General features: G+C 49.6%; 1 protein-coding gene across 1 annotated transcript; it reads left to right on the forward strand.

Annotated features, from left to right (window-relative positions):
* The first annotated feature begins 8,069 nt into the window (after positions 1-8,069).
* LOC134038867 (apelin receptor B-like) lies at positions 8,070-10,305 on the forward strand. Its single transcript, XM_062484495.1, has 2 exons — positions 8,070-9,321; positions 9,502-10,305. Exons 1-2 carry the CDS (start codon positions 8,275-8,277, stop codon positions 9,556-9,558), a joined length of 1,104 nt encoding a protein of 367 aa, XP_062340479.1. The 5' UTR covers positions 8,070-8,274; the 3' UTR covers positions 9,559-10,305.
* Positions 10,306-12,719: the final 2,414 nt, after the last annotated feature.

Raw genomic sequence — 12,719 nt, forward strand, 5'->3', positions numbered from 1 at the left:
GCCGTCTGCTCCTGATTTGACGGTGTCTCCGCGCTTCCTATGCCTTGTAACGGAAGACGAAGAGGGGGGTCTACGTGGAAGGGCTCCACGCTTGAGATGAAGGCTGCTGGAGGTTATTTATTACGCTCCTAGGAGAACCTGCCAGTCTCCATAGAGGGGGACAGAAGGACCAGGGTGGATTTAGGATCAGAGACGGACTCGGCCTGTCTCGCACGCCTGACCACCGCCGTGATTGACGCGCCCACGACAGCTGCAGGGCCGCGCACTCGTTTGGGACGTCGGCGGGATGATCTGAAGAGGAGGCTTTCGGGTCAGCTTGCGTCGCCTCCCCTTCATGCGTTTCTCCCGGAGTGAGAACGGCGTCCCCGCCCTGCCCTCCGCAAAACCCCCGCCACGGCGCTGGTGACATTCAGACTGCGGCCGGACCAGAAGGGGGGGGGGGTGTAACAAGAGACCCCAGACTGGCCTCACCCCCGCTAATCTGAAGGGGAAGACAACGACCCAGACGTGGCCCCCTAACCAACCCAGCCACAGTGCACTGAAGACAGACTATTCAACCGGTACACTCCTCCCCCCCCCCACACACACACCCTTTCCACCACCATCAGCCACAATCAGCCTCCCTTAACCCTTGTGCTGCCTTCAGGTCACATGACCCAAAGGTTCATAACGAACCATCGTTGTGTTTACCCAATTTTACCCAATACAAAAACAAATAAAAATCATTTTCTTTTAACCTTCGCAATGTGGAGGGTCTGAGACAGCCCGACGGTTAAAAGAAAATTCACTTTGTTTTTGTATGCGGTAAAGTTGTCACAATACGACGGTGGGTAACAATGACTGATGGGTCAGAATGACCCGAAGAGAACACAAGGGTTAAACTAGACAGACCTGGAGACGCAGACCACACTCTGGCATCCTGCACAACAAACCTCCCCTTAATCATCATCTTTCCGCTTGATATGTGTGTTTGTGTTCTGCAGCCCTTCCTGGGCTGGGTCTGCGGTGGAGGGGATGATCTCAGGGGAGCATATGTGTGAAGCGTCTGGGAGATTACAGTCTGGTTACGAGAGCCGCAAAGCTCCTCAAAAGCTTTTTGGTGACATTGTCTGGGGGGGTTCCCTTCGCCTCCCTCTCGCCCCGTTATCTTGCTCCCAGGCTCCGCCCCCCTCCCTCACACCCCTCCCGACAACACAGCCACTACCTTGGGGACCAGGGGACACTGCTAAGGCGTTGGGCCGTGTTAGGAAAAGTCACTCTTAATATTCCTGACAGGGTACTTGGATGGAGGACATCTGCCACTTTTTTGTTCTTTTTTTTATATATTTTTTTGCAACACTTGTTCTGAGGAACATTTGGATGTGTGTTGGTGTGCATTTGTGTGTCGGGGGGGGGGGGGGGGGGAAGGGGGCATACTGTTTGTGCTTGAGTGTGTGAGTCTTTGTGCATGTGTGCGATGTGTGTCTGCATATGCACGTGTGTGTTTGTGTGTGTGTTGAAGAAGAGACAGGGTGCTACTGTGTCTCGGCGATAGAGCTTTGAAGAGCCAAGATTCCAGTAGTCATCTCCTGCGCGTGTGGGACAGGAAACTGGTTGAGAGTAGCCCGGGTCAAGGGTCAAACAGATGCTTTTACAGTGGACAGTGAACAGGAAGTGCTTTATTGTGTGGTCAAGATAAGACCTTACCAGCATTTATTGCGATTGTACAAAAATCTTCTCACTTGACCAATGCTATGTTGGTTGTTGTTTCACAGGATTGTGCAACTGCATAATGTAACACGCACATCTCTCCTGTCATTCATTGATTCTATGACGAAATAAGACCATCCACCCATCCTGAATTGTCAGCAAATGTACAGAATCTGTGTGTGTGGGTCACTGTCTCCTTTACTTGTGTGTTTTCATTACCTCGATTGTAATTAACCATAATAGGTGTGCAATTTAAGTTGACTTTAATGGGTTCAGTTAGACATTGTCCATTATAAGTTTAGTGTAAGAGGATGTTCTCGTAAGAGGATAGCTGAAACAGTTTGCAATGTACCAAAACACGGCCGACTAACGTGTGTTTTCTAATGAAGGAGAGTGCTTCATCTGTTCATACTATCAGGAGTCCATCTGTCGGTGCTAATTTGTTTGTTAAAGAAAGTTTGTCTGAATTTCTCCTTGATTACAGGAGGAAAATTATTTTGAAGAGGATGTGTGTCTGCTGCGCAGTCAGTTCCTCTGTTGTTGCGTTCGTGTTTATCCAGTGAGCGGACCGCGTTTCTTGTTTATCTGTCCTTTGGGTAAGGTTGCCGAGTGTTTATCTGTTGGTATGTTCTTCTCTAATCTGGATTCGATCTCAAGTCACTTCCAGCCATTGTTGTGTCACATCCCTGCTGTCTCCTTGCTTCCTGTCCATCCAGTCCTCTCTCCCCCCAACAAGGAAGCCAGGGACTCAGAAAGGATACACACACACAGGCGTTCGGTTGGGGCGCGCGCGCGCGTCAGCGCACGTGTCATGGAACCCCTGAGAAAGTTGACTTACGCTGATACAGGGATGTCGAACAGATTTAAAAAAACGTGGCACGCCGAGATAGCGGAGCGACGGACTGACGGACGAAGGAGGGAGGAGAGGAAAGGAGAGAACGGGAGGAGGAGAGGGGTTTCCTGGGTTTGGAAACGCATGCGACGGATCAGAAGCCCGCGGCCAAAGAAGGGTGATGGGTTCCAACCGTTTCGAACGGCACACACATCCAACAGAGAGAGAAAGAGAGAGTGAGAGAGCGAGCAAGACAGACGTGGCTAGTGAGTCGTTGTGACGCATACATTAGTGACCTCAGAGCCCAGTTATACTTGAGCCTGATGACAGAACCATATGGGCATCGGGATCTTTGGTCTGAGGTTACAATAGCTTATTGTATTCCAACCGGTGTGGACATGGGTGTTACGCACAGGCATGTGTGTGTGTTTGTGCATCATGTGCACGTGTGTGTTTGTGTGTGTGTGTCTTCTGCGCGTGGTGTCGGACTGTGGTATATAGTACACATACATTACAGGAACCTTGGACTCCTTTGAAATCAAGGCTCCTATTTCACACGCGTTTAAACACCACACTAGAAGCTGTCAACCAGCTGCGGTGGTACTTGTGTTACATATCGGGGATAGAGCTTCACAAAGTAACTAATCCGTTCATCCACGCAATGTTCCATGCAGTTCGCCTAAATACTGGAAATGCCCTTGTCGCTGCCCTCTCATTCAGAGGGTTGAACAATGTCAGTCTTAAACCCGGGAGAGGCCCAGTCTAACCCACAGGAAGAGTCTGGGACTGGTCTTATTTCTGTTCAGTGTTGTTGTTTTAAACAGCAGGGGGGGGGGCAAGGCCTAACACTTATCTCTCCTCCTCCTGAACGGGGTTCAATGGCTGACCCTCTGACCCTCCACCCCAAGGTGAAAGGTCACAGCTAATAAAGCTGGAGACGTTTCCTCAGCACCCAGATCTGAACTAGGCCTCGTGAAAAAACTGAGTTTCTTATGCTGATCATCCATGAGAAATCAATTGTAATCTCTACTATCACCCTCAAGATAGATCTGGGTCAGGATTGGTCAGGATCCAGTATCTGACAGGAAGTGACCCGTATCTGACAGGAAGTGACCCGTATCCTGGGTCATCATCACTGCCTGCACTAACAAAGCAGCCGTGTTGTCTCTTATTGTTCCTCCTACACACACCAACTCTGGACTCCCCCCTTCGTCCTTCGCGATCCCAACGCTCTGCGTGCGTAGGATGAGCTTTGGCGCCCTGCCTTTTGCGAGGACGCTGGTCGTGTTTCCACCGTGAACCCTGATCGCCAACAGAGCTATTTATACCCAGAGTGAGCAAACAACAGATTGGGATTTCCCCCTTCTGTGTACAAGCTTGCGTTTCTTGCTCAAATATTTATAGTAGAGCATCCTTTATTCTGCTGTCTCCTGGGGGGTGAAAGGTGGGTGGTTGGTCTTCATAAGCTAAGCTGTCCTGGCATACAAACAGGGAACGGACGCGGTGGATGGTACTTCAGCGCTGGGCTTCAGGGTTAGGGTAGCTGGTAATCTGTCCTGGTCTGGGTGGAGGGAGAGGTCAGAGGGGTCAGGGGGTCAGCAAAACACCACGTGACCCCCAGCTCTGGGATACAGGGAGCATGGGTAGGGGGGGGACGGACGGACGGACGGGACGTGTGCATGAACGATATAATCTTACATCCACTGTGTTTCATCACAAAATACATGCACAGAAACGTATTTCTCCATCACTGTCACTGTCATCATAACCCCTACTCCCAACCCCCCACCCCCCCTCCCCCCACCCCGTCAAGCGTGCCCAAAGATAGCTTTGGCATGAAACAAAGAGACCATGCATCCACCAAGGGTCGACTTCTCTTTCCACTTGCATGTCACTCTTGCGCATGGAAAGCCATAAAGCAGGAGGGAGGAAATCTTGTAGTAAAGGGATTCGTTTCTGTGAACAAAAGGGCCCCGAGTGTAGGCCCCTTCTCCCCTCCGTGTGTCCCTCTGACGGAGGCTGATAAGGGACATTTCAAACAAACAAAGCTGCACGCTGCCAGCACAGACAGCCACGAGGTCCTCATCTTTCACCTCGTCTAATTGGCCGGACGAAGGCCCAATCGTGCTCTTCCATAATCACCGGTGCTCAGTCGTCAGGACGACGAGGACCGGAGGTCTTGGTGCGTGAGTTCATCCGGCTGGACGTGTGTTGCCGGCTCTAATGCCTGCTTTCCCCCCGCTGATCCGGCTGGATGTGTGTGTCTGGCGCTAATGCGCCAGACACACACATACGCTCGCTGTACGTTGGATACACAGGAAAGACCGGGTAGGGAAAGCTCAAATGGAAATCCTCCTTGTCCACTGCATTGATTTCAAAGGTTCACGTAAAGAAAGGGAGGTCTGTTGTGTCCCAAGTTTTATTTACGTTTTTTTCCAGCGCTTGCAAAGTACTGGGTACAGTGTAGTCTAATCTCGGTGTGTGAAAGTACGTCAAATAGTACAGGAAATGGTTTGAACTGGAAACGACGGTTCTCTCTATTCTCATTGACCTGAGTTTCAAAAGCAAAGATCCAGAAATAGGTTGAAACAAATTAGACAGACAACAGTCATGGCTGGGCCAGGAGAAGTTGGGAAGCTGGATAGCTATAGAGCTGGATAGCTTAGCGCTAGAGGCTGTGGCTGGAGAGCTAGACAGCTGGAGAGCTGGGGAGCTTAGCACTTGAAGGAGTTGGCCGAGGCTGTGTGAGGTGAGAAGTCCTCGTCCGCCTTAGCGAACGTGTTTAGCAGGCTGGTGTCAATCATCTGGAGCCTTCAGAGACGACACAAGGAAAGGGAGCTGGAGTCATAAAGGTGCCCTAAATATTCACACTCTCTGGGAAGGGCATTTGTTTGAGCCAGAGGTTCACAGCTCAGGCACGAAAGAGACATGTAAAAGTAGGTCGTCAAAAAATAACATTCCAGAAGTGACCATCACTTCACTGTTTTGCAGAACTTCTGGAGTGACCTTAGTGTGTGCCATACTTCCTGTTTGTGTTCCTACTTGCCACTGAGTGTGGCTCAGAGGTGTTAGGTGTGTTAGCGTGGTGGTGACTGCCCCCCCCCCCCTCAGTGGTGGTCCACTTGTAAATCTCACCCTGCTGGGCCAGCTGTCATACGATAGGAAGGCCAACGTATGTGGTCCCTGACAGCTTAACACACACTAACAACACAACTGGCAACACGCTCTGTGTGTCCGTCCATCCGTCCTCCTCTCTCTCTCTCTCTCTCTCTCTCTCTCTCTCTCTCTCTCTCTCTCTCTCTCTCTCTCTCTCTCTCTCTCTCTCCATGCCTCTCTATCATTTCTCTCTCACATGCAAACACGGACACACACTTGCACATTTGGTGCTCCAGAACCCGGGGCTCATAAACAAGCTAAACACTTGAGGTCATGTGATGACAAATGATCAAAGGAGGGATTCAGCTGCTCTGCAGACAGATGAGACCGTCTGTCTGTCGCAGTGGTGTGTGTGTGCATATGTGTGTGTGTGCGGGTGTGGGTGCGGGTGTGGGTGCATGCGTGTGTGTGTGTTGTGTGTGTACGGGTGCGTGTTAACAAGCATGCATCTGGTTTCTCCGAATGTAACTTGGATACACTGGATGTTAACAGTTAAATAATAGAGTGAATGAGTGGAGGCTGACTCGGTGAGTCAGATTGCAGACGAGGCCATAAGGGAGCTTCTTGTCTGTGTGGGGTTTACAACAAAGAGGCCACACAGTAGACCATGACAACAAAATAAACAACCCAACCCAACAACAATCAATTAGCGACACAGGTGGGTAACTGAGAGATAGTAAATACCAACAACCGGCTGCTATGCGTCAACTTGCATGCTCACTCGAACCCTAAGCACACAACGACTTCTTGGGTCAACAACTCCAGTCGAGCGGACGCCGGGGCCGTCCTGTTGGAAGTTGTCTTTCATGACGATCAGCACCCGCCATCTGTTTCTCATCCCGACTCGAATCTGCCTCATTTGCCTATCTGCTCATTTGGGACTCTCACTCCTGCGGGTACTCGAGGGGGGGGGGGGGGGGGGCGGGGGAGGAAAAAGTGGCGGAGAGGAGGAATCGTCTTTTATTCCACCTCCCCTTCGAGTTACCAGCAGGCCTCCCCAAATCACAAGAAAACACAACCACAAGCGCTAAATAAATCATTTTCTCATTAAAGTGGAGGAAACTTGGTTTCCTGCTTAAAGCTGCAGCTTTATAGAGGGGTAGCACAGACAGGCAGCTTGTGGGAAAAAGAGGGGGAGGAGGGGGGTGATGGTCTGAGGGAAGGGGCAAACACAATTCAATCAGATAAGTAATGAACTGAAACTTGGCCTCCCACCACACGGAAAACAACAAGCCTTTGACGTCCGCCGACGTGCCCCGTGCTGGGATGTCGGCCGTGCCGACTGCGCCTCATCATCCGAGGAAGAGAGGGAGAAATGTGGAAAAAGGAAAGGAAAAGGAGGGTGAGTGAGAGAGAGAGAGAGAGAGAGAGAGAGAGAGAGAGAGAGAGAGAGAGAGAGAGAGGGAGAGAGAGAGAGAGAGAGAGAGAGAGAGGGAGAGAGAGAGGGCTCGGTGGAGGATCAACGGGGACATTGTTGAGTGATGGTTGGTTGTGTCTGAGAGGGAGGATTTCTCGGCGCCACGGCTGTTTCTCTGCTGAGAGACTGAGAAGGAGCTCTTCCACCTGGGCCACTCAACACACACACACACACACACACACACACTACACACACACACAATGCACTTGTTTTTGTAAATAACTAAATTACTCAATAATAATATGCCATTCATGAAAAATACTACATAGGATGTTTTTTTCACTTAGTCTCTATGTAATTGCATTATATAAATATATGAATAAACATAGCACAAGATAATCAACCATTCTTAAATTAAAGATGACTACTGTGCACATCAAATATGCAGATCTATTTTAATTCTACATATATATATCCCATATGATTTTGGCTCAACTTTAGGTGAGATGTAGGCTACATGTTGGAACAAGTTCCACCCACGCATCAACACATATTGACATGTTGATAAGATAGTTCCAATCGAAGTAGCCTAATACAGGTTTCTTAAGTGTGAGAAAACGGTCACTTTGTCATTTTAAGTGTCTGGTCTATCGGCTTTCAGGATCATGTCTCGACAGGTAGCTTGCAGCACACCGAGTCAATATCAATTTACGATATAGGTCATTATATCTGCAAATGCGATCCCCGACTATCTCACGTTTTAGGCAACTTAAGCTATCCAAATTGTAAATGTAGACGCTTTGTATCATACGGTTATGATAGTTACGATGTCGCGTATTTGCAAACTTATTTTTTGTTTGCTCGTTTTGATGTTGTGTTCTTTATACAACTATGGAAATGTAATTCAGCTGAATGCCAAATGATGGGGGCGTGAACAAATGTAGTGCGAGTGTGCATTTGGAGGAGGGGGCGACCTGGAAGAGAGGAGAGGGGTGGGGTCACAACAGCATAGCTTCATAAGGGGCAGACCGCAGAACGAAGTGCCAAGACATCATAGATTCTCAACTTGTGAGGATCTGTGCTGAAATCTGTGCATAGCATCTTGATTTTCTAGTTCGGACCCGTTTTATTTATGATTTGGCTTTTTTTGTAGGCTGTTTTGAAGAGAAATCTTTTTTGGGGGGGTTTGTTGTTGAAATATCCAGATAAGAAGAAACTTTGAATTGATACGGAGGAAAGAATGGAGGACGTTACCGACTACTACTACGACTACGAGGATACGGAGAATGACACCATGTGCGATTACTCTGAGTGGAAGCCATCCTACTCCCTCATCCCTGTCCTGTACATGCTCATCTTCATCCTGGGCCTCTCCGGCAACGGCGTGGTCATCTTCACCGTGTGGAGGGCTAAGGGCAAGCGGCGCGCGGCCGACGTCTACATCGGCAACCTGGCCCTGGCCGACCTCACCTTCGTGGTCACCCTGCCCCTGTGGGCGGTGTACACGGCGCTGGGCTACCACTGGCCGTTCGGCGTGGCCCTCTGCAAGCTCAGCAGCTACGTGGTGCTGCTCAACATGTACGCCAGCGTCTTCTGCCTCACCTGCATGAGCTTCGACCGCTACCTGGCCATCGTCCACTCGCTGTCCAGCACGCAGCTGCGCACACGGGGCCGCATGCACGGCTCCCTCGCCGCCATCTGGCTGACGTCGGGCCTGCTGGCCGCCCCCACGCTGATCTTCCGCTCCACCAAGCACGACGAGGGCACCAACCGCACGTCGTGCGCCATGGACTTCAGCATGGTGGTGAAAGACAAGTGGCAGGAGAACCTGTGGGTGGCCGGCCTTAGCATCTCCTCGTCGGCCCTGGGCTTCGTGCTGCCATTCCTGGCCATGATGGTGTGCTACTGCGTCATCGGCTGCACGGTCACGCGCCACTTCAACAGCCTCCGCAAGGAGGACCAGCGCAAGCGGCGCCTGCTGAAGATCATCACCACGCTGGTGGTGGTGTTCACCGCCTGCTGGATGCCCTTCCACGTGCTGAAGAGCGCCGACGCTCTCTCCTACCTGAATCTGGTGCCGGACACGTGCGCCTTCCTGCGCTTCCTCCTGCTGGCGCACCCCTACGCCACCTGCCTGGCCTACGTCAACAGCTGCCTCAACCCCTTCCTCTACGCCTTCTTCGACCTGCACTTCCGCTCCCAGTGCCTGTGCCTGCTCAACCTGAAGAAGGCCATGCACGCCAGCCCGGCCAGCTCCCTCTCCTCCCAGAAGACCGAGGCCCAGTCCCTGGCCACGAAGGTGTGACCGTCCTGCCGGGTGGCCCAGGGGGCGGCGGAGGCGTGAACCCTTTACCGGTACATCACACATCTCAGAGGTGCACGATGTCATTTGCCTTGTCGGTGTGTGTGTGTGTGGGGGGTGGGGGGGGGGGGGGGGGGGGGGGTCATCGTTCTGCATGCCTCCTGCCCTTGTGGACTGGGGCTGAGAGCTCTGGCGAATGCAGATTGTGTCCTGGGTGACTGAGGACACTGTAGACGTCAGGCATCAGGCAGAAGGTCCTGACCGCTGACGTCCTTCAAGTTCAGTGAACAAGTTCAGGTTGCGCGAACGTTTTGACATTTGGCACCATGCTCCTTGACGATGCGAGCCGGACAAAGTGGACTGAGCTGAATGTACTTCAAATGGACAACGTGATCGTACCGTCCGTGGACATGAGGCATGTGCTTGGGAGGGTTGGAGGCTCTGTCGGGGAACCCTGGTGGAGTGTGTTATTCATGCATGTGTCCTATGCTGTTCTGTTTTCTTTAAGGAGCACTTGAGGTGTGATATCTAATTGACCACTCTCTTCAGCCTGTTTTATCTACAACTGGTAGGGGGGTGCGTGTGTGTATGTTCGTGGGCGGATCGCCAGTCTGGAGAGGTGTTGCCGCTTGATTAGAGTGTTGTAAGGGGAGACGGGGGGGGGGGGGGGGCAGAGGGAGGGGGCCTCCAGACAGACAGATGGCAGCTGAAAAATGTTGTTGGGCAGGAGGAAGACCAATTACAATGTGGCTGCTCTGACACATGATAAACGTGTGTGTGTGTGTGTGTGCGTGCGTGCGTGTGCGTCTGAAGATATGTGTGTGTTTTCTGCTCGCGTAAACAAAGTTGGAGGAGGACACGGCCATGTATATGATGAACATAATGTAAATACCTACTGTATTAGTGCATTTATGATTTGTAATAAAACCTTTGTTTGGAACCAATAATACCGTGTGGTCATTCTACTGTAGAGTGTCACGTCAGGGTGGAATGTCTGACATTTACTGCAGTGTGCTTTTTCCTGTTAGCACATGGGTGAGGCGGTCTCCCCCCATTGTGTTTTCAAAGAGCCAAAATAAAAGCAGAAGTCCAGAGGAAATACATGTTGAAGTCCTATTTCCCTCCTTCAAATACTTTGTTTCTTGTCTCCCAACAGCCAGAATGTGTGTGATGTTCTCCTCGGCGATCGACAGAAGCGTTTGTAAGTGTTGTATTTCAAAAAGGATGACAGTGTTTGTTGATCCTGAAGGAAATTCAAGTGTTTACTCCCAGTGGTCTTGTCATCAACAACATATTAATTATGGAAAGGTTTTACCACAACATAACCTTTCAGCAAATATCCAGTATTCCTACAAATCTTATTGTTTTTTCCATCCATTGTATGCATTGTCAGCAACTAACGTTGTTAAGGATGTTGCAGAGGATGTAAATTGCCAGTGGTTAGCGCTGTGATCAGCCTAAGCCAATAACATGTCATGGGTCATTTGCACACAAACTCAGCGCGTATGGTGGGTTATTGACCTTTAAGAGACCATCCCATGATTAACTGATAATGAGCTTTTTTCCCGGGTGTAATCAGAGACAGCAGGGGGTGGGGGGCGGGGGGGGGGGCAGAAGGAGAGTCCCCCCCCTAATCCAGGGTCCCTCCCTTCCAGTTGGACGCAGCCTGCGCTGACTGGATGGTTATAGTTTAAGCAGGATGAGCGCTCTGTATTTAATGGTTCATATGGTATATATTACTGACAGCTGATGACGTGTATGGTGATGCAGACCTGGGTTCCGACATCCACTGTGCATCTGTCATCGCTGTACTGACCCCCAGACAGATGTACAGATAGACAACAGCGAAGATCAGAGAATCTCCTCCCTGTCTCTAATCTGACATTTATACTCCTCTCTATCATTACGGAGCGGGGCTGGAATGCCCTGGTTTGGAATTCTCTGCATGTTTATGAAGCCCAACAACTGGAGACAGGTTTAGGATGGTTAGCCGTCCGTTGCTGTCTCAGCTAAAGTTTTTGCTCGTCACAGCCACAGCACAATCCAAACAGAGAGCTTAAAGCAGATTTACAATCCAGCCTTCTGTCAATGATGCAGAAACTGGATTTGTGAAGCAGATTGTTGTTTTGTTTTTTTTCCATGCTAAAAGTGTGTTTAGATCTCATGGGTCTCCAGATCTTTCTTGTCAGGAGCAACTGGTTGGCTGGGGTCCAGGGCAGACTGGTCCCTCCCAGAGTAAAACATATCTCCTGTCTCCCACCTGCTGTCGGCACCAAAGTCAAAGAACCTCGTGAAAGAGAATCTGAATAGATTACTCTTAGTGGTTTTCAAGTTTTATGGAGGTAATGGGACCACATTACAGAGATTTCACGGTGCAAATCTTGCATGATCCAGGGAACGTTATGTCACTTTGGGGAAAAGGGGGCAATGCATTTTAGTGTCAAAATGTATATACATATTGATTTATTGGTTTAGTTCTTTAGTTATTTTCATCTCAGCATCCATTGAATTCTAAACTTTTCTAGGATGTTGAACTCCATGAAGCTCATGCCTTTTTTCAAAATAGATTACACAAGAATTCTCAAATCAGCATTCCTCAGTAATGACACTGTTGGGGCTTTAAGTGTGTTTATATTCGTTACACTAGCTTTGCCATTGGGAATTCCCTGTGTAGTCAAAACCACGCTCATTTTACTCCCCATAATGAATTTTGAAAGAAAAAACAAAAGGTTGGCAAACTATTTGACAAAACAACCATCCAGACAACATAGACTATACACAGGAATACATGGCATTTTACCAGAGTGCTTTGGTATCAGAACCTTTCACCCTGGGCTCAGACTGATTGTTTAGTTGGGCCTTTGGGGTTTACTCAGGGATCAGCATGTGTAACTGAAACAACCCTATTTGTGCATGACAGGAAGGTTTTATAAGGTTTTAAAAGGAACACAGGGATGTGGATTGACTCATCATCTAAAAGCATGCAGACACAGAGGTAGGTTTCTTCATGTTTGCTTCATTGGCCTTGTCTTCTGCCAGGACAGACACACCATCCACACCACTGCTGAGATCTATCACAAGCACTCACTAACACTGCAGGGCGCCCATTGAGATCAATACACATACAGAGTAACATACGACACACACACACCGGTGTATTACCATGGTATTTAAAAAAAACTCATTAGGAACTTCATGAATCGAAATGAGATAAAGGCCATAGGATAACCCCAAGGGATGGAGACTTTGGTTGTAGATATGGTTGTTCATGCCCAGATGGCTGCATGGAGATAAGAACACGCCCTGGTTAAAACTAGGAGGTGTCACCACCACATCCAAACAAACGTTCATGGTTCTGGATCACGACCCCATGAATATGCAGT

The sequence above is a fragment of the Osmerus eperlanus genome, chromosome 18 (genome assembly GCF_963692335.1).
Source record: "Osmerus eperlanus chromosome 18, fOsmEpe2.1, whole genome shotgun sequence".
NCBI classification, from domain to species: domain Eukaryota; kingdom Metazoa; phylum Chordata; class Actinopteri; order Osmeriformes; family Osmeridae; genus Osmerus; species Osmerus eperlanus.